The 22,416-nt window shown below is 40.6% G+C and overlaps 1 protein-coding gene across 4 annotated transcripts in view; it reads left to right on the top strand.

Annotated features, from left to right (window-relative positions):
* Positions 1–22,416, top strand: part of LOC309715202 (glutamate receptor 1-like) — a 113,962-nt gene that overhangs the window by 71,647 nt on the left and 19,899 nt on the right. For 3 of the 4 annotated variants that reach the window (XM_082548110.1, XM_082548109.1, XM_082548111.1), the window contains exons 7-15: positions 868–1,035; positions 1,569–1,673; positions 2,806–2,916; positions 3,297–3,503; positions 6,911–7,126; positions 7,396–7,516; positions 7,614–7,755; positions 16,087–16,285; positions 16,396–16,643. In XM_082548110.1, the coding sequence (XP_082404236.1) occupies positions 868–1,035; positions 1,569–1,673; positions 2,806–2,916; positions 3,297–3,503; positions 6,911–7,126; positions 7,396–7,516; positions 7,614–7,755; positions 16,087–16,285; positions 16,396–16,643 (1,517 nt within the window). Of the gene's footprint in view, positions 1–867; positions 1,036–1,568; positions 1,674–2,805; positions 2,917–3,296; positions 3,504–6,910; positions 7,127–7,395; positions 7,517–7,613; positions 7,756–16,086; positions 16,286–16,395; positions 16,644–17,948; positions 22,086–22,416 lie in introns of those variants that run through there. The other variant, XM_082548112.1, reaches the window with a different exon arrangement.

The following is a 22,416-nucleotide window of genomic DNA, read 5'->3' as shown; positions in this document are numbered from 1 at the left end:
ATATTGGGCATACTTATCAGGGCTTCCTGGAGTTCACCTGGCGTCAGTGGCGAATCCAGTGCCATTGCTTGGGTATCTAATAATTTTGGAAGAGTTACGTTGTCGAGAAATTGATCAATTTCGTTTGTAGATGGGGTTATTTGTGGTGTATTTAAAGTTTCATAGAAATCCCTAAAATTTTTGTTTAATTTTTTTAAGGTCATATATTGTATTCCCAGATAAATCTTTAACAGCTCATATAGTTGTTTTTTCTTTATTGATTTTTAACTGGTTAGCTAGAAATTGTCCGGATTTGTTACCATGTTCAAAATTTTGGAACCAAAGTCTTTGTACTAACAATTGAGTCTTTTTATTAATAATTTCATTTCATTCTGGTTTTGTTTTGCGTATTTTGTTCAAAATTTCTAGATCTTGGTGGGACACATAGGCTTTTTCTAAGGATTTGATGTTTTTTTCTAATTCCTGAACATTTTTGTTTTCTTCTTTCTTCTTAAGTGATGAGAAAGAAATTATTTTAGCTCTCATCACAGCTTTCCCTGCTTCCCAGAGGACAGATAAATGGTCATTTGTAGCTGCACTTCAAGATCGTCACTGTCCTGAAGCAAAAGGAATTAACAGGCGTTGTTCAGGCTAAAGCAGCAGTGACACAAATACAAACTATCATTCACAGATACTTTTCCATCTGCCCCATTGCTTTTATTCCCACTTGTTTCTTCTATTCTACTTCTATTTTGAATCTATTTAAGGAAAGTACAAAAAAAACCACATTTCTGTGTATGTAAAGCAAAATCTTGTCTCATTGTGTCACCAATAAAACTGTGAACAGGATCAGGATTTTAACCACTTTCCTCCTGCCTGACCACTCAGTACACAGGAGCTCTGACCTATGATGGTGTCAGCGTCATGGCAACGGCATTCCAGAATCTGCGGAGGCAACGGATCGACATCTCTCGCCGGGGCAACGCAGGGGAGTGCCTGGCCAACCCGCCCGCTCCGTGGGGACAGGGCATCGATATCCAGAGAGCCCTGCAGCAGGTATGCATAAACAGCACACAGGCAAAACTGAGAGTGGGTCCAGAGGGAGCAGCTGCCACAGAAGCCCCACCCACCTGCTCTTCAAAGCTTGTGTTTGTGAAAAACAGCCAATCAGAAAAGTTAGTTTAAAGGGAGATAAATAAGGATTATTTTGAACTGTAAATCACGTATAGAAATATGGAGGTTGGAATGAGGAGAATACTCCCTCTTTAAAAACACCAATATTTTTAGGTCCTCTGAGAAAGTAAATATTAACTCCGAGCTGTTCTCAGATCCTCAGGCTGCTCCAGCAGCTCAGAGGAAATGAAAAATGAAAGTTTTGTCCTGAAATGTCCCAGAAATGTCCTAGTCTGTAGATCGAAAAACATGTCAGACAAACGGAGCGTGAAGCACTTTAAACACAGAGGAATTTAAAATCAATGTAAGTGTTAAAAGCAGAAATAACGGGCTCTCTCCATCAGTGCTGCCGAGCTCTTCTGGTTATGAAATCCTGCAGTTTTTCATTTTTGCTTTGCTTTTCTTTGTGTTGACAGGTTCGTCTGGAGGGGCTGACGGGTCACGTCCAGTTCGATGAGCGCGGACATCGAACCAACTACACTTTGACTGTGATGGAGCTCAGCCACATTGGACCCAGGAAGGTGCTGCTCCCGCCGCTTGTTGTTTTGTTCAGTTCAGGCGGGTTTTGTGTGGAATTGCACTCAGCAGGTTTTCACTGCATCAGCTCCTTCCAGTAATTAGCTCCCTCTCCTCAGATTAAAGCTGCGATAATCAGTGAAATCAGCCTCTGCTGCGTTTGTTTGCTGCGGAAATCTGCCGACTCTCAGTTTTCTATTAAATTCCGTCAAACAGTGCATCACACAACGACTTATCATTGTGATGAGCTGCTTAGTCCTGCTTACTTTGTGGTTTACAAGACATCAGAGTGGGATATTTTAAAGTTTGATGGGCGCTATGGAAGAAACCAATGCATAAAGGTTTCCAATAATTGCCGGAGGCTCCTGGAACTTTATAGTGTACAACACCCAAAAGACACCAAATTGCACAAAACAACAGCAAATGGATGCAAAATTACAAAAAACAGTACTCAAACCTGATACAAACCAACACAAGCGATGCAAAGAAATAAATATAGTCATAATATAACAAAATTATAATTAAACAAAATGACTCAAAAGGCCCGTAAAACTTGAGCAAAATGCAGACATGAAATGTAAAAGTGAGTTCAGAGATGTGACTCATATTTTTTGTTGAGGAAGGAAACGCAAAAATGCAAATGTCTGTTTTCCCAACTCATACACACAAAATTCTCCCTGGGATTTCTTTTAGATTTCAACCCTCTGTTCTTTTAGCTCATGTTTCATATTTATCGTGACTGCTGCAAAGTACAGTTAACACAGCAGTGACAATGAAAGAGATTTTTTATTTAAATTAATTAAAAGCTTATTTAATTAAATAAAATAAATAAATAGCATTCATAATTAATTAAAAGAATATTATTTAATAAAGAAGAAACGATCCGTGCTGCTGTTTTACACATGAAGGTGATATCACACTAATGCTACCATCTGCTGTCACACTTTACTAAACTTTCTCAGGTGAAATGGGCCACAGTGTATTGAAGTGTCATAATAAACATGTAAATGAAAAACATTTTATTAATCACAAAATCAGCATAGCAAATACGTTAAATAAGCAGGAAGGTAAGCAGGAGGCTCAGTAATGATGACATAAGTACAGAGTTGTGGTCCAACGGTGCTGTTTTGTGTCCAGATCGGCTTCTGGAATGAGAAGAGAGGCTATGTGAACACTGCCATCTACAAGCCGATGCAGGAGGAGTTTTACAATGTGCAGAACAAAACCTACATCGTCACTACCATCCTGGTAAGTTTGGGAAGGCAAGATGATTAGTTCAAATATTTCACACAGTGCAGTAATATATTACTTGTTATGTTTGGAAAAAGTAAAGTATTTTGTGCAAATTAGGCAACGTTCTCACACACAGTCACAAATCTCTGACTGCTCCTGTTACCTGTTGAACTTCAGGCTCTGGCTGCTTGACTGCAGTCAGCATCACTCAACTTTAACATCACTCTGTAAAGATGTTTGCACAGACTTTATATCATCTTATCAGCTGTGGGGTTTTTTCATTTTCCTCAGAAAAGAAGAGGCACTTTTTACTAGAGAAGCACAATGTAAAATAATCTAAGTTAAACATACTCGAGTAGAGTGGCAGTGACATTCACACTTCTGCCTCCTCACAGGAAGCTCCCTACATGATGCTAAAGAAGAACCACGAGCAGTTTTGGGGAAACGATAAATATGAAGGTTACTGTGCCGAGCTCGCCGCAGAGATCGCCAAACACGTCGGGTTCACGTACCGCCTTGAGCTAGTAGGTGACGGCAAGTACGGTGCCAGAGACGCTGAAACAAAGATGTGGAATGGCATGGTGGGAGAGCTGGTGTATGGGGTGAGTGTGAGCAGTGCTCATTTCCACAGTTAAAATGTTTCTTTTCCTTATTTTTATCTTATTTTTAACAAACCAACAGCACATTTTTGAATATCTTAACAGTTTCTGTATTTGGCTAAAAACTCTCAGCTTTTATTACATCATCATGTTGAGCATATGTTGTTCTATACCTTTCAGCACTGATGGTGCCTTTCCAAATGTGCAAGCTGCCAATGCCATAAGCCCAGATGCCCCCCAGTACTATGCAGCTTCAGACAGTGTCTTTTGCTGGTTATTGGTGGAGACTCAGCACACTGAAAAAAATATGTTGGATTAATTTGATTCAGTAGTGGACATTGATTGCACGCAGATGTTTTGCTTTGGCAGCAACTTAAACAATTGAGTTAAATTAACACACTTTATTCATGTTCAATAAACCTGTGCAATTTGTGTTGATAAAATGTGACTTAAACATGTTTTGATGAAGTAATTTGAGCTCTTAGAATATTTTAATCCTGCACAATTTTCTCACTTTATCCCAACACCATTCAGTAACTTTTACCCCAATATTACTTGGTCACTTAAATACTACATGTTATCTTCAGATTACATGTTGCTATTATATTCTAGTATCAAATCCGCTATTTTCAAATGGAGGCCTTATAACAGATTGTATTGTTCTCTTCCAAGATAGTTGCTGGCATCCACCAGTAACCTTTCAAAAAAAAAAAGTATATATATATAAAACACCCAGCACGCCCCTGCGGGCGGTTTATCCTTCAAGCTCGGGTCCTCTACCAGAGGCCTGGGAGCTTGAGGGTCCTGCGCAGTATCTTAGCTGTTCCCAGGACTGCGCTCTTCTGGACAGAGATCTCCGATGTTGTTCCCGGGATCTGCTGGAGCCACTCGCCTAGCTTGGGAGTCACCACACCTAGTGCTCCGATTACCACGGGGACCACCGTTACCTTCACCCTCCACATCCTCTCGAGCTCTTCTCTGAGCCCTTGGTATTTCTCCAGCTTCTCGTGTTCCTTCTTCCTGATATTGCTGTCATTCGGAACCGCTACATCGATCACTATGGCCGTCTTCTTCTGTTTGTCTACCACCACTATGTCCGGTTGGTTAGCCACCACCATTTTGTCCGTCTGTATCTGGAAGTCCCACAGGATCTTAGCTCGGTCATTCTCCACCACCCTTGGGGGCATCTCCCATTTTGACCTCGGGACTTCCAGGTTATACTCGGCACAGATGTTCCTGTACACTATGCCGGCCACTTGGTTATGGCGTTCCATGTATGCCTTGCCTGCTAGCATCTTGCACCCTGCTGTTATGTGCTGGATTGTCTCTGGGGCATCTTTACACAGCCTGCACCTGGAGTCTTGTCTGGTGTGATAGACCCCAGCCTCTATGGATCTTGTGCTCAGAGCTTGTATATATATATATATATATATATATATATATATATATATATATATATATATATATATATATATATATATATATACCCCTGCACGGTATGTACCACCGGCAAATAGAGGAGGTGGCTGATATCCAGAAATCCTACCAGTGGCTGGACAAAGCTGGACTGAAAGACAGCACAGAGGCACTAATCATGGCAGCACAAGAACAAGCTCTGAGCACAAGATCCATAGAGGCTGGGGTCTATCACACCAGGCAAGACCCCAGGTGCAGGCTGTGTAAAGATGCCCCAGAGACAATCCAGCACATAACAGCAGGGTGCAAGATGCTAGCAGGCAAGGCATACATGGAACGCCATAACCAAGTGGCCGGCATAGTGTACAGGAACATCTGTGCCGAGTATAACCTGGAAGTCCCGAGGTCAAAATGGGAGATGCCCCCAAGGGTGGTGGAGAATGACCGAGCTAAGATCCTGTGGGACTTCCAGATACAGATGGACAAAATGGTGGTGGCTAACCAACCGGACATAGTGGTGGTAGACAAACAGAAGAAGACGGCCGTAGTGATCGATGTAGCGGTTCCGAATGACAGCAATATCAGGAAGAAGGAACACGAGAAGCTGGAGAAATACCAAGGGCTCAGAGAAGAGCTCGAGAAGATGTGGAGGGTGAAGGTAACGGTGGTCCCCGTGGTAATCGGAGCACTAGGTGCGGTGACTCCCAAGCTAGGCGAGTGGCTCCAGCAGATCCCGGGAACAACATCGGAGATCTCTGTCCAGAAGAGCGCAGTCCTGGGAACAGCTAAGATACTGCGCAGGACCCTCAAGCTCCCAGGCCTCTGGTAGAGGACCCGAGCTTGAAGGATAAACTGCCCGCAGGGGCGTGCTGGGTGTGGGTATATATATATATATATATATATATATATATATATGATCAATTTCTCACAGTAGGCCAGTAAATGCATGATGAAAATTATGGCATCCCTTCAGTGGAATCTGTACTCACAGGTAATAGTTGACTGTTTTAATGGATGCAGCATAAAAATCTTTTACTGACCTAATGCAATACATATACACTTTGTAGTTAAAGAATTTTGAAGTTCTTAATGTCATCATGGCAGCTACATCCTTTAGCTTTGTGCCCTGCTCCCCCGATCACTTTGCAAACACTCTCAGCAGACTTTCAGAGAGAAACTCAAGCAGAAACCTTGACTATAAAGGCATGGCTGGGATGGACTTGAATGCTGCATTTTATCTGAAATCACATAAAATTATTTTAAAATAACAGCAGGCACTGTTAATGGTTAATCAGTAATTTTTTTGTTAAATAAAACCTGTGTTTCCAGATCTTATGGGATTAAAAAGATCCTAAGATGTTTGTTTTGAATTTGCAACCCCACAACACACAGGTTACAACCTCATTTTTCTTCAAGTGTGCATTAATGCGAGTCCAGTAATCACCTTTCTGACAATATATACAGGTATAAGTTAAACCTATGGCAGATTTTGGATTTCACAGTTGTATTAATAAGGTGGCCTGTGTGAGTATGCATGCACCTAATAATTACAAAAAGTCTGTTATAATTATGTCCCAGAAACCTTAAGCGAAAATAGAATATACTTTCTCACCATAACACCTTGAACCCACAATCCACAATTGGCAAATTAATTCACACAGAAAACCAAATTATGTTATGAGCGCCTCGGAGTTAAGTTTAATGTGACATTGTGGCTCTTGCGCCAAAAACCATAATATCACATTAAACATTATGGTTTTTGGTTTTAAGTGTAGAGCTTCATTTTGACCTGAAAATACGTTTGGGAAATTGGGTGAGACGTTATGGATTTGTTTTTACTGTTTTGGGAATACGAGGCATAGTTTCAAGAAATGTGTTTAAGCAATCGAGAAAAACTGCAAATTTGGATATCTGTTGTGGACATATGATAATGTGCTTCCATACATACAGATGCTTTTCTTTTAGCAAAGGGTTTTGTGTCTCTCCTCCTGCAGAAGGCGGACATGGCAGTGGCCCCGCTGACCATCACTCTGGTGCGAGAGCAGGTGATCGACTTCACAAAACCCTTCATGTCTCTGGGAATCTCCATCATGATCAAGAAACCTACCAAGTCCAAACCGGGCGTCTTCTCTTTCCTCGACCCGCTGGCCTACGAGATCTGGATGTGCATCGTCTTTGCCTACATCGGGGTCAGCGTGGTGCTCTTCCTGGTGAGACTGGGCAGACTGGATAAAGAAAGCTTTCTTTTAACTAATGTTAGCTAACATGATACTTTGTGAAAGACGGATGGATGGATGGGTGGACGGAGCTGGTGCAAGCCTAGTCAGTGACATTAAAATGATTTTTGATTGCTTCACATACTGTAGAAATGACTCCAAAGGCTGTTAGGACTAGAAGAGTAAGTGACATCTAATTCTTTAAGTTTACTGTTAAACTGAGGATCCTTGTTTTTTTTTGTTTTGTTTTTTATCTTAAACAGGTGAGTCGGTTCAGTCCTTACGAATGGAACGGTGAGGAGTCTGATGATGAAGATGAAACTGCTCCCTCTTCTTCTCGAAGAGCTCAGGCCTCTTCATCCGCAGAACATACCCACTCTCCAGGTATCTCAGCATATATGTCTTTTTTTTTTACGTTTATTCTTGTAACAACAGAAACCGAACCTTCATCTTTTGTATTTTTGATTGTTTCCTCTGTTAGGGTTCTCCCAGGCTCAGGGGCAGAACCAGAACCAGCAGAAGGAAAAGGAGACCCCAGAATGCACCAATGACTTTGGCATCTTTAATTCTCTGTGGTTCTCACTCGGAGCGTTTATGCAGCAGGGCTGTGACATCTCTCCCAGGTAATTACTTATCTTCTAGCGCCTTACATGCTTTTGTGAAATATTGGGGTTTTGCCATTTTGTGATGCAATGATGCAATTTTATTGTAAACCAAAATGTTCGAAACGGTTCCTGTAATTCATTTTTCTTAACTTCTGTATTACACATTTATTTTATTTTTGTTTTACTTTATTTTATGATCAGCCAAAAGGTCTCAATGATCACTGTAATTTTAATTTCACTTATTAATTAGGTATCCCACACGGGAGCAGTTTGTGTCTGTTTTACTGGAGCAACTTTACTATTTTTCTGGTGTCAGTGGAGAGTGCAACGTTTTTAAGAATTAAAAATTGAAACGAACCAAACAAAGACGTTCTGTGAAATCTGTATGAGTGCTGTTACAGAGGACCTCGCAAACACGAGAACACACACGCAGCTTTATGATACACTCTCAGCTGCATTATTGATGCACACATGTATCATGAAATGCGGCCGATTCTGTGTGACATGCTGCCGGGTTTGTTGTATGTTACCGCTGCATTAAGGCCTGAGGCTCTTTCTATTTTGGATCTGCTACAGTCTGTGCGCTTGTGCGTGTCCTCATATGTATGTAAGTGTGTCACTGTGTGTGTATTTTGAACCATTACAGTGATTGTCTTCCTCATGATCCCTAAGCCAGATTTCATGAGATGTTATCTGTATGTTGCATACAGATAACATCTTATACATGTTGTATAAGAAGGCAGTTATAGTCGCACTTTTGCCTCAATCAGACTTTTACAGTTGTGACGATTCTTCTTGGCATTACCTTTAGCATGTCTTGCTGTGTACATGGACCTATGAGAGGGCTGGACCTTTCTCACTGGATGTTAATACCATAATGTTACGGCCCTAGCAGGGCCTCCTCCTGAAAGTGCCTGTGTGGGCGTGTCCCACCACCTCTTCTGCCTGAGGTGCCACCTTTCCCTTTTGTGCAGCTGACTCTTGTCAGTAATCAAGGAGATTTAAGCCCAGGAAAAGGTGAGCTCTGGGCCAGAGTGCCATTAGTGTGTTTGCAGCTAGTGAGTTGTGCGTTTGGTGTATTTGCAGTTAGTGAGCTGCTCTCTCTTTTTGACTTACTTTTTACTTTATTGACCAACGCTTGAGTTTTGTTTGTTTTCCTTAAATGGTGATAGCGGCTTGTCCGTCTCCTTTAGTTGAGCTAATTCTAATAAAACTATTTAATTTAACCCTTTTGCCTCCTTGACTCCTTTTTCTGACCTGGACACTTCTTGTTACTTCCCCCTCATTGCCTGGACCCTTTTAGGGGAACGTAACAAGTGGGGGCTCGCCCGGGATCTTTTTTTTTTTTTTTTTTTTTTTTTTGGGCCTGTCCCGTTTGGCTCTTTTGCCCTCAGAATTGTTGTCTAAAGGCAAAGAAAGATGCCCAACGGATTTACTTTACCAAACTGACCATCCCAGCCTTGCCGTAATGGTCCATTTGATTCACCTTTTATTGTTTATTTTATTTTCACTTACTGAATACGGGACAGACTTGACTGGGGGAAAGAAGGGGAGAAAGAAAGAGGGAAAGAGAAACAGCTGAGAAGAGGGACGGGGGAGAAGGGCAAAAGACAAAAACCAACAGAACGGGCAGAGAAAAAAAATGCATATATCAATCACCTGGATCACCTGCTGAGAAAGAAAAAAGAAAGCAAGCAGAAGAGAACAAGAGTAATAGAATAAACAACATCACAATGATATATGGGAATATGACAGTAAATACTAAATGTTAAACATTATTGTGCAGCACATAAGATCAACAGAACACAGTGTGCTTTGAGGTAGGAGCCAAAAAGGGTGTAGTTTGTGGGTGTGATCACCCATGTGTACACCTGTGAGCATGGACGCGCTTGTTTTTAAAAGGTTCCTTCATGTAATAATCTGCTAGAGGGTGTGGGGGGGCCACAGCCCCGTCCTCCAGGGCGTGAAGCAGGTGTGGAGGAGATCAAAACTCCAGACATCCAGAGGCCCCCAGAACACAAGAGACCAAGGAAGACCAACAGAGGGGCAGCTGCGCCACTGTCCCGGAAAGAGCTGAGGAGAGTCCCAGATGAGGGCTCACTCAGCAGCCGCGGAGCAGAAGCCAGGGGGAGTTGCAGTGACGCGCCCGTGAGCTCCGCCGGCAGCCAGCTGCGCCTGAGTGACCGAGCCCCGGGATCTTTGAAAAGGGAGTTTCAAGTTGGATTTGGTTTTGATTATCTTGCTTTGTCACCTTTTGAGAACCACAACTTCCCAGTTAAGTTAGGTGAGTGTCCAGCTGAGCTTTTTAAGTTTTTCCATTGGGCACTCTTTTATTATTTTGCCTTTCTTATTTTTGGAGTAATCCTGGGTGGGGATTAGTTCCCTGTTGGGGGTAGGCAATTCAGGGCTACGTACCAGTATATGTGTGGGTAATTGTGCTGTTCTAGGACCAGTTCTGTTCTGGATCCAGGCTGCCAATGAAATCCTGTGGTTGACAATCATCTTAACAGCGCCCCTAATGAGTTATTTTGCCTTACTTAATTCAAGCCTCTGTCTAAATGAATGGTTAGAGAGTCATAACATTCATTTTAGTGGTCATGGGAATCTTAAATCGCCAGTCATACCTGATGCTTTAAAATAGTTGCTGACATTTTTCAAAATAAATTTAAGGAATAGCTTTCTCCTTCTGTTGTTCATATTACATTTGGTCATGTTTCATCCACCCATCTTTTGCTTCTTGGATTGGATTCTATGGATTGTGGAGGCAGCAGTCTAAGCAAACATGCCAAGACCTTTAATTCCCTAAGAAGTTGAGAGATATAATTTTGGTTTGCACAGGGGCCTCTTCCCAATGGAGATTTCCAAGCAGATGCTCAAACCACTTGAACGGACTCCTGTTGATGTAGAGGACTGGTAGCCCTTCTCTAACGACTTCCCAAATAGCCAAGCTCCTCATCTCCATGGGAGAGAGAAAGCTAACTTCTGCTTGTACAGGGAGTGCAGAATTATTAGGCAAGTTGTATTTTTGAGGAATAATTTTATTATTGAACAACAACCATGTTCTCAATGAACCCAAAAAACTCATTAATATCAAAGCTGAATGTTTGTGGAAGTAGTTTTTAGTTTGTTTTTAGCTTTAGCTATTTTAGGGGGATATCTGTGTGTGCAGGTGACTATTACTGTGCATAATTATTAGGCAACTTAACAAAAAACAAATATATACCCATTTCAATCATTTATTTTTACCAGTGAAACCAATATAACATCTCCACATTCACAAATATACATTTCTGACATTCAAAAACAAAACAAAAACAAATCAGCGACCAATATAGCCACCTTTCTTTGCAAGGACACTCAAAAGCCTGCCATCCATGGATTCTGTCAGTGTTTTGATCTGTTCACCATCAACATTGCGTGCAGCAGCAACCACAGCCTCCCAGACACGGTTCAGAGAGGTGTACTGTTTTGCCTCCTTGTAAATCTCACATTTGATGATGGACCACAGGTTCTCAATGGGGTTCAGATCAGGTGAACAAGGTGGCCATGTCATTAGTTTTTCTTCTTTTATACCCTTTCTTGCCAGCCACGCTGTGGAGTACTTGGACGCGTGTGATGGAGCATTGTCCTGCATGGAAATCATGTTTTTCTTGAAGGATGCAGACTTCTTCCTGTACCACTGCTTGAAGAAGGTGTCTTCCAGAAACTGGCAGTAGGACTGGGAGTTGAGCTTGACTCCATCCTCAACCCGAAAAGGCCCCACAAGCTCATCTTTGATGATACCAGCCCAAACCAGTACTCCACCTCCACCTTGCTGGCGTCTGAGTCGGACTGGAGCTCTCTGCCCTTTACCAATCCAGCCACGGGCCCATCCATCTGGCCCATCAAGACTCACTCTCATTTCATCAGTCCATAAAACCTTAGAAAAACCAGTCTTGAGATATTTCTTGGCCCAGTCTTGACGTTTCAGCTTGTGTGTCTTGTTCAGTGGTGGTCGTCTTTCAGCCTTTCTTACCTTGGCCATGTCTCTGAGTATTGCACACCTTGTGCTTTTGGGCACTCCAGTGATGTTGCAGCTCTGAAATATGGCCAAACTGGTGGCAAGTGGCATCTTGGCAGCTGCACGCTTGACTTTTCTCAGTTCATGGGCAGTTATTTTGCGCCTTGGTTTTTCCACACGCTTCTTGCGACCCTGTTGACTATTTTGAATGAAACGCTTGATTGTTCGATGATCACGCTTCAGAAGCTTTGCAATTTTGAGACTGCTGCATCCCTCTGCAAGATATCTCACTATTTTTGACTTTTCTGAGCTTGTCAAGTCCTTCTTTTGACCCATTTTGCCAAAGGAAAGGATGTTGCCTAATAATTATGCACACCTGATATAGGGTGTTGATGTCATTAGACCACACCCCTTCTCATTACAGAGTTGCACATCACCTAATATGCTTAATTGGTAGTAGGCTTTCGAGCCTATACAGCTTGGAGTAAGACAACATGCATGAAGAGGATGATGTGGACAAAATACTCATTTGCCTAATAATTCTGCACTCCCTGTATATGCAGTATTATTTTGAATATTAAGTCTCAGTCTGTGACTATTGGTGAGGGTGGGAATGTAGACTGACCGGTAAATCAACAACTTTGCTTTTACAATCAGCTTGCTCTTTACCACAACAGAAAGGCATCTCTCAGTCTCCCGTTCCTCTCTCCCCTCATTCATGAACAATTTTCTGAGGTGCTTAAACTGATTTGTTCTGAAACTGATCCTTGATCTCGAGTAGACACTGGAGAAGCTAATTCTCATTCCTGCTGCTCTACACTCTGCTCACCTGTGCCAGCGTGAGCTGCAGATCACCACCAGTAGCTCTTAGTACGGTTGCAACAATGGGCCAGGTACTGCTTACTTCTCAAGGAGTAAGCAGGCCTGCAGTCCTGGTCCACATGCCTTTGAACCTTCTGCTTGTGTTGTCAGCATGAGTTAGTTTTTGTCATCTGACCCATGCAAATATCTCCAGGTCTCAGATTGCCACTGATTCACTATTGTTGACTCAGCTTATGAACTGAAATGTGTGAACCTCTTCCCTCCTCTTTTTCATGTCTGTTTCATTAAGGTGATGCATGCCAGAGTTACACAGAGAGAGAAAACATCTGACCTGCATTTTTATGCCAGACTGTCATCTGTGATGCAAGTGTTGAAGCTAGAGTATTTGTTTGCATGTCAGCATCTGTTTAACTCTGACAGTCAAGTTATGTTTTACACACAGCTCTTAAATGCTGACTTTTGATCCCAGCTATGAGTCATGAATATGCAGAGACAGATACTATTTGAAAGAAGCTTTATAAATATAAAACACATGGACAGATAAATTAGAACAGGCATTCCATCTGGTGGCACTTATGCTCCAGGGGTTTGTTTCCAATTTTCTAGAGGTACATACTATTGGTTAAAGAAGAAAAAGTTTGTGCAGAGACCGTTTTAACTGTCGTGATTGAGAATGCATAAACATGCATAAACACACTCACCAGCTCGTTAACACAAATGTCTAATCAGCCAGTCACATGAGAGCAACTGGGTGCATTTAGATATGTAGACATGGTCAAAACAGCCTGCTGAAGTTCAAACTGTACAGAATGAGGATGGAAGGTTTTCTAAGTAACTTTGAGGATGGCAGGGTCTCAAACTCAAACTAGGTTCTTGAAAACAGCAAATTCATTTCAGAAGGACCCCAGAGGCAGTAGAGCTCAATTCATGAGAACATGAGAATTGTATCATGGATGTCCAGCCTACAAATCTACTGCAGCTGTGTGATGGTATCATGTCAATATGGACCCAAATCACTGTGGCCAAAAAGCCAAAAGCAGATCAACCGGGTACTAGTATGGGTGTTACATAACACTAGAGAGATAAATAAAATAAACAACAACAAAAAAGACTAAAATGCACTCCCAAATATTGGAAAAATGTCAATATTCAGTAGGTGGATTACTTAAAAGTGACTGGGTCTTTGTAGTAACTACAAGTTTCCTAATCCCAGACTCTATAGTACATTCTGTATATGATTATAATTGCTATTAATTATTATTAATTATTATGCTATTAAATATTTACTGGGAGCTTTCTCATATTTGTTTTATACATGTTTTATCAAAACATCTAGGAGCATGTTCTTCAGTTTTGATGAATTGCATTCTGCAGATGGCTTGTAATGTAGTAATGTAATGTAGCCACCAGGCCCTGGTAAAAACTAGAGAAAATATATGTTTCTGACAAGAAATAGCTACATAAACTCTGTTTTCTATACTTTAATAACTTTAAAAAATGATGGCCATTCTCACCAGAAGCATGTATGGTTTGCAGGAACAATCACATGTAAACAGGCTTTTGTGTACACAGGCTGATGAGAAAGAGTCTGGCTTAATTTTTCTGCTAAATGCATCAGACAAGCATCAACTATCATCCGCTAATGATTGAACTGATCTTTACCTTTGGGATTTGAAAGGTTCAGAATATATTAAAGTGCAATTTATTTTGTGTTTTTAACCTGGTCTGGTTCGGTAAAGGATTGGGACAAGAGCTTTTATGCCATATGGTCTTTTTTTTGTTTAGCTACAACCAATGTTGTTCTCTCTAATGTTTCATGTGTCTGAGCGAACACACAAACTCCCTGAGCGTCCCTTGGACCACTGTGAGCGACAGCAGACGTGTGCACTGTGGTCACGCCAGCATCCAATCCATCCAAGTTACATGGTTCATTAAAATAATCAAATTACAGCATTTCTGTTAGACTACTTTTAATTAACTGCTTTAGCCCACTTACAATGACAATTTAAAAAAATCTTGTTCATGACCTGTGTAGCATGTTAACACTATTGGAAGTAAAAATAACTTGAACTCCAATTTTGAAAACACAACTGTAGTGTCTGTAACTATGTCTGGAAAATACAGTAAATAATGACCAATGTTGGGCAATTAATTATATAGTTACTTCTTCAAAAAAGTAACTGAGTTTTGCAAACAAAGTTTTTTGCAGCTGTTTACCTAAAAATGCAGCCAAGACGTTTTTTTAAACAAACATTTCAAACTATTTGCAGAACAATCAGCTGTTCTGCATCAAATCTGATGCCACACAAACTATTTGTGCCACTCCAAAAAAATCCAAAAAATAATTTCTGTCCACTATGAGATGAAGGAGAACAACAGCCTGATACCTGCAGGCCTGACAGCAGCAGATGTATCACTGCTGTAACACCTGTAACACTCAGCAGTCGCCTCATTGTTCTGACACACACAACAACACTATTGACTACACTACACACTAACTACACACTAACTACACAAGATTTGCGCTAAACGTCGCAAATCTCTCACATCTCAAAACTCCGCCGTCACTCCTAAAACTTCCCCCTTCCTAAACAACTAAATGCCATGTTGCCATATCATTTTTTGATTGGTCCACATGGTACATTTTTTGACCAATAGGAAAGGCTGGGTTTTTTTTGGTGTTGTCTTTGTTCACAGGCTTTCGAGCGTTTTCCTTATAAAACACATTTTATACCGTTTCTTCCCGCAGTAAATATAAACAACGACAGTATTCAGGAAGAAAAACAAACATTGCAGATATTTTATCATAACTCTGGTTTTACGTGGCCGATCAACACAATTTAAAAACTGCTATAAAGTCCACACTTTTTCCATCAGTTGTTCCGTCTGTCCTGCTCACGTCTCCAATGGTTGTACACGTTGTCATTAACGTGGCTTCACTCCACATCAGCCGCTTTGCTCGCTAAAACACCGGCGTCGGCACATAAGGACGCTGTCATAGCCTGTCAATGACGTTGAATAGCTGCGTATATACGAATGTGAATCGCATCATTGGCTGGACTATGGGATAAGGTGGCATCATTCTAATCCTACACGGGAGCAGCCAGTCACTGACTAACACTGCAAAACAGAATTGTTAAAGTTTTTATTTTAATTTCATTTCAGGTTAGATTTTTTTTTTTTTTTTTGTGCGCAACGCAGATTTTTTTCTGCGCAGAGACGTGCCAGCAATTGCTATTGATAATGTTATTAGGAGACACCATTTGTGTATCATCTACATAACTGAAATAATTTGTTATAACAGATTTGGAAAACAGAGTGAGGTGGAAGCAGAATCACTTATTATTGCATTTTCTGAAAATTCAATGAATAGTCGGCTTTGTTCCTGGTTCAGTCACAGTGAATATAATTGAAGAAAATGGGAAGGACGCTGAAATATCCCCAGTACACCCCTTTAACCCTGCCTGCTGTGCCTGAAATGGAAAATTTATCTTCCTTGCTCTTCTTCCCCTTCTTGTCTTCTCCAGGTCTCTCTCAGGTCGAATTGTCGGAGGAGTTTGGTGGTTTTTCACCCTCATCATCATCTCTTCCTACACAGCCAACCTGGCAGCCTTCCTCACTGTAGAGAGGATGGTGTCCCCCATAGAGAGTGCAGAGGACCTGGCCAAGCAAACAGAGATTGCCTATGGTACCTTGGATGGAGGCTCCACTAAAGAATTCTTCAGGGTGGGGGCACATTTCTAGAAGTGCAGAAGTTGTAGTCAAGGCAGCAGTCTGAGAAGGAATGTTTTTCTACAAGCACAATAACACATAGATATTCTCTGCTCCTCCACCAGCGGTCAAAGATTGCAGTGTTCGAGAAGATGTGGTCGTACATGCGGAGTGCAGACCCATCGGTCTTCGTCAAGAGCACTAGTGAAGGCATGATACGGGTCAGAAAGTCAAAAGGGAAATATGCTTACCTGCTGGAGTCCTCCATGAATGAGTACATCGAGCAGAGGAAGCCCTGTGACACCATGAAAGTAGGAGGCAACCTGGACTCTAAAGGCTATGGAGTGGCCACGCCTAAAGGATCCCCCCTCAGGTAGACTCTGAATCTCCAGATAGAGGATAGTCTGTGCGGGACTAATGTCGGTGTCTTGTTCTGTCTGCTTTTTTTGTGGGGAAATTAGGTCACTGCATGCAAACGTATCACACTGGGGTGTATTTTTAAAAACATTATATATCATGGTCTCATAATATTGGAATGTAGTAAATACAAATTACAACTATTAAAAACTTTCAGCCAGTCTTTCCAGCGCTCTCTGGTGTGTGGATGCCGGCATGTCTAGTTCCTCTGGGAAAAATAAAAAGGGCAGGAAAGCTGAAGTTTGCATTAAAGTTTTGTTTTATAGCTAAAATAATTTAGTTAGCAGGGCTGCTTTTGTCTGATTGTCACAATAATAGACAATTTTGTCAAAGTCTTATAGAATTATAAGCAAAACCCACTAAGTGTATCAGAGGTGGAAGAACTTGGAAGATGTCCACTAAAGGATCTATTTATAGTTTGCTGACTGGCTATAAGCACAATAGATTTTTCTGTGACAGTTTCTCAGTTTGGAGCTACTTTTAATTAGTTTGTATAAAGTGAGCTACTTATCAAGAGTTCAGCCCTGCTTAGAGGGTCACAAGATTAATCTGAGGGATTGTGAAATGATTAATTGGAGAGTAAAGAACTTTTACCTTCTGCTTGTGTTGTGAATCACTGGATAATTTATCCTCTTTGAACGTCGCATGGCTATTTAAATGAAACAATGCAAGCAGAAGAATAGCTTCTTCATGGAACAACTTTCATATATCTTATGTTATTGTCTTTGGGTCACAAGCTTAAAAGCTTGGGAGCTTCTGCTTCAATCTTCGTAATGTATTAATTTTACAAGCTTGTGATACACATAGTGGGACTGAAATGTCAATGTTTGACTCTGAAGTATGGCTAAGTAGAAGTTTTACAGAAGAGGGAAATAAAAATAAATGGCTATATTGGTGTTATATAATCAGTGGAATTACTTTATAGTTTACTCTTAGGAACTGAGACTGAGGAGACTTGGGGACAAAATGACCTCTGCACAGCACAGAGCGCTGTTTCAAACTCATCAACCTGGATGCTGTTTTTGCAGAAACCTGATGACTGGCTGGCATTCACAGAGCAGATCCAGGTGTTTAGACATGAAAATTAAATGTCAAAATTGGTATTCATGATTGGAACATGAAAACTAGTCTAACCCCAGAGAACAGCTTTTTAGACTTTTAGACTTGTTTACTGTCTGTCTGTGTGTGTCTGTGTGTCTGTCTGTCTCTTAATCTGTCTTTTTGTCTGTCTTGTCTCTCTCTTTTTGTTTGTCTTTGTCAGTATCTGTGTTTGTCTGCCTGATGCTGCCCTGTCGGCCTTTTTGCTGTCTGTTGTCATTTGTTATGCCCGTCCGACTGCCTACCTGCCCGTCTTTGCTTCTACATTCACCAGAATCCTGACATCTAAAGTAACATCCTAATGAATCTCATTCTGTGTCTGTCGATCAGTCTTTGAGCTTTGCTGCTGTCAGGTAAAACGCTGCTTTAAGATAAACACTTCGATGAACCTCATTCATGTTTATTTATCAGATATGGCAGTTTGCTGACGATCACTGAAGTAAATAAGGATTATTCTGGAACTGAAGTCTCATATTGAACTATGAACAGTTTAAAGTTTTGCATTTGGTTTGGATTGTCTCTCCCTTACAAACCAGTATTCTTACACTTAAAAGTTTTCCATGACGTCCACTAGAAAGCAAGATCCTTGCATGATGTAAGTCGTATTATTCCTGTAAGACTGTAGAGTTCCCATGCTTGAAAAATAGGCCTGTGTATAAGAGTAGAAAAGTGCTATTAAAGAATTACTCCATTTACTCTTTAGCATCATGCAGGGAGTCACATACATTCTAGTCTCTGACGTTTGTCACCCCCACTAGCATCCGTCCTGCTAAAGGGTGGAATTCCTGTGTATCAAGGGCATTGCTCCCATTACAGTGTGTGAGGCGTATCACTCCTGTTGCAGACCAGTATTTCTGAGCATGAAGAGCCATACTCACATCAGACATGGCTGCTCCTAGAGCTGGCCTTCCTCACTTTCATTACAGACTGTCAGGAGTGTCACTTCCACTGCAAAGCATGATGTAAGGTGTAGCAATCAGGGAGGACATCATCACTCCTGTCAGAGAGTGGTCTTTGTAGGCTTGAGGTTTGTCAGTCCTGCAGATAAGCATAATTCCTGTAGATGAAGAGCATCACATCTATTAGAAATTAGGGCTGTGGTGATTCTTCTGTTCTGGGCAATGGGATTCCCATCCATAAGGAGCATCACTGCCTAATTTTGTGATAGAAATCAAAATATTCCCTCCCCCAGTGATCTGGGTCCCAGATGTGAGGTTTTATCACTCCTGTATTACAGTGAGATTACTGTTGCTAGAGAGCAGAGTCCCAGATGTGTTTTGTGTAATTCCCATAGGAGAGCTGGGTCCCCAGGCACAAGGAGTATCACTGAAAGAGACCCAAGTGACGTGTGCTGTTTGAACTGCAAGATGGTGTCACTACTGTAGGACAGCAGGGCTACAGCTGTGAGGCTGATTGGAGTAAAGAATACATAAATACATAAATAGGAAAACAAGCAATACTCTTGAACAAATGAGCCCAACCTGACATGTAAAATTTTAATGAATTTTTTCCCATATAAATGTTACATTTGATAACAGATGAGTTGCTGGTTTAGAGCCATTTAAGGTGAATTGAAAAACATGGCTTTTGTCCACAGAAGAGGAAAACAAAACAGAAATTGAGCTGAAAAATATAACCTGAGGTGGAGTTGGTGAGTTTTAATTATACCTGACAGCAGCATAAAGTCACGTTCTTCCTTTTTCTTTGTTTCATACATGAATGAACTCAGTCCATGTTTTTATCAGATGTTCAGTGAAAGAACATCTTGTTCTCATTCTCTCTGCTTCATGTCAGCAATTTACGGCCAACCCAGAGTCAGAGAAAGGCAGACGAACTAGAAGAACAAAGACTGCACCATGTGGAATGTGATATTTTTTTCCCTTTGAGTTTTGAATCTATTTAATCCCTGAAAATAATCTGTGTGTATGATCCGACTCAATCAATCGATGGATCAATAAATCACTTTGAAATGCAGCTTGCATAGAGAAGGTGGTATGTATTTACCTCTGCTCCCTGCTGTAGATGCAGGAAGCACCAAATCAACATTTTTTTTAAAAAAATATAAAGGGTTGAGTTTTTGTCATCAGTTGCTTAGCAACACAGTTGTGTTAAACCCATTGAATGCTGAGCATATTGTATAATCAACTTTACACATCAAAAAGATGAGCTCTTGAGTTCTCTGTGAGCAGTCTCTCTCTCTCTCTCTGGGTTGACCGGCTCTTAGTACGAACAGATGACAATAAAAAAATCATCAGTCGACTTCATTCAATCTGCTTTCTGCTCATCATCCTTCTGCTGTTTCCCAGCCACTGTTTCTGAGCCTTAACCATGACTGTGTTTCTGCAAGATTTGTTCCAAATGACATTCTCACAGTTTTCACAGAATCTGGTTGATAGGATTCAAACAAATGGTAGTTTTTTGTGCCAAAATGGTGATTTTCTACAATAAAGTGCCACGGGGATGATGGGTTTTTGTAGGCTGACTTGGAAGTGAGCGTCACCCTGATTCCTTTGCTAAAAAGCAAAACAGATTTTGATTTTTGAGTTAGACTATTAAATAAGCTCTGTGGGAAATAAAAGTTTTGGATACTTACACATTTTGGTGGGCATAATGAGGTCCATAGGCTTCAAAGACTTAAAGTAAAACCTTCAAAATTTATGAAATGAATATTTACTTATGTACTTGATGTTATAGAACAAAACATAAAAATCTCTGAAGTTCATATCAACCACAGTCCCATTTAAAAATCCTGCTGACTGCGACAAGGGAATTGGAAGTGCACAAATACTAACTCATTTCTGGATTGTAGGACTGGCTTCTTTGATATCCCAACTGAGATAATCCTGAACAATTAGGAATACCACCAATCTGACCAAACATAGCTGTGTGTAGACATGAAATGTAATTTAGCAGGAATCTTCTCAGTGTGAACTCAAGCATCACTTCTGTGAACAGTTACGCTGGGTTCAGACTTTTTGATTTTGTTCTGACCACATCAGAATAAAAGATAAACTTTGTTCTGGCCACTGGGAATGATGAGACCATACCAAATAGAGAGGTTAAAACCTCGAAAAAATACATACATTTTCCTGAAAACATTTGAGGGGAGGAGTAAATATGTATTCATTTAGATAGTCCACAGCTAGTTTTCAGCTTTGCACAGCTAGCTCCACAAGTCATTAATTAGCAGAATGGGTAGCTCCTGTGGACACACACCATTACTCAAGACATACAGCTATCAGCACTTCCTTCCATTACGCACGCCTTGAAAGTAAGGTAGCATTCATGATCCGGAAACAATGTTTAGTCTGTTTCAGTCATGAAAAGCAACGATTTTTCAAAATAAAAAACGAGTATTCTCTAGTCTGAACCCAGCGTAAGTGATTCTCCTGATATGTCAAATTTGTAAAATTACTATTTTCAGCATCTGATTCACAAACATTTTTAATCTGAATTTAATCGGAGTTTTTTCACACTGAATTTATACAGATCTTTTTTTAAATTAAATTATGCACTTTAGAACAAAACTCTTCTGCTGCTTTCACACTCATCACATCATCTGTTATTGACATTTCAAACTGAATTACTGCTGCTCATTGATCATTTTATTGATTTACCATGTACCGTTCAACATCATCTGCTGCCTTCTGCCACACTATAGTTTTGATCATTTATGGTATGTAAAGGGGAACAACAAGGACATGTACAATGTCACAAAATTTATATTTAAAAGACATTTACCCTTTAATTTGAACTGATTTACACCTGAATACTTGACTGGTGTTCCGCCTTTATTTATCAGGTATTGACTAGAAGTAAATGCAAGTGGCGCTTTGCTGCACAGTAGTAAAATGGAATCATTTTCTGTTTTTTCGACCCAGACAATATTAAAGTGCAGTTTACCTTTCCTTTGGTTTTGAGAAACTTGTCATTCTGCTACAACTAATGGCTGAGTTTAACACAATCCACTGAAGCAATTGTTGAATGAGTGAATCAAGCCAGCCATTTACAAGTCAGAGCCAAGAATGAGCTATAGACAATGCAAATTAAACCGAGAAGCTGATGCCATATTGGCATCGGCGTGGTGCCATTGTTTCATAAAATAATGAATGCAGTGATTAGCCTTGTTTTGGAGGATTGGGATCCAACCAGTGAGACCATTGTCAACATATGCTACCACTGAAAAGATGCTCACAAACAGGAATTTTTACCAGTTTTACTTATAATTAGAGACAGAAATTAAAGTGTTTGTCAAACATTTACTATTGATTGTTATTTACTTTAAAAGTCTAAATGATTCTTGTATTATAGACCACCGCACTGATATTCCATTCAGTATTGCATACTTATTTATGACATTTAATTCAATTCAGTTTTATTTATACAGCACCAAATCACAACTACAGTGCCCTCAAGGCGCTTTGTAATAATAATAATAATAATAATAATGGATTGCATTTATATAGCGCTTTTCAAGGAACCCAAAGCACTTTTACAATTCCACTATTCATTCACTCTCACATTCACACACTGGTGGAGGCAGCTACAGTTGTAGCCACAGCTGCCCTTTATATTGTAAGATGGACCCTACAATAATACATACAGAGAAAAACCTAACAATCATATGACCC

The sequence above is a fragment of the Aulonocara stuartgranti genome (genome assembly GCF_965226115.1).
Source record: "Aulonocara stuartgranti genome assembly, chromosome: 10".
Classification (NCBI taxonomy): domain Eukaryota; kingdom Metazoa; phylum Chordata; class Actinopteri; order Cichliformes; family Cichlidae; genus Aulonocara; species Aulonocara stuartgranti.
Note: the sequence above shows the minus strand (reverse complement) of the source record. Positions and strands in the feature narration are given on the sequence as shown.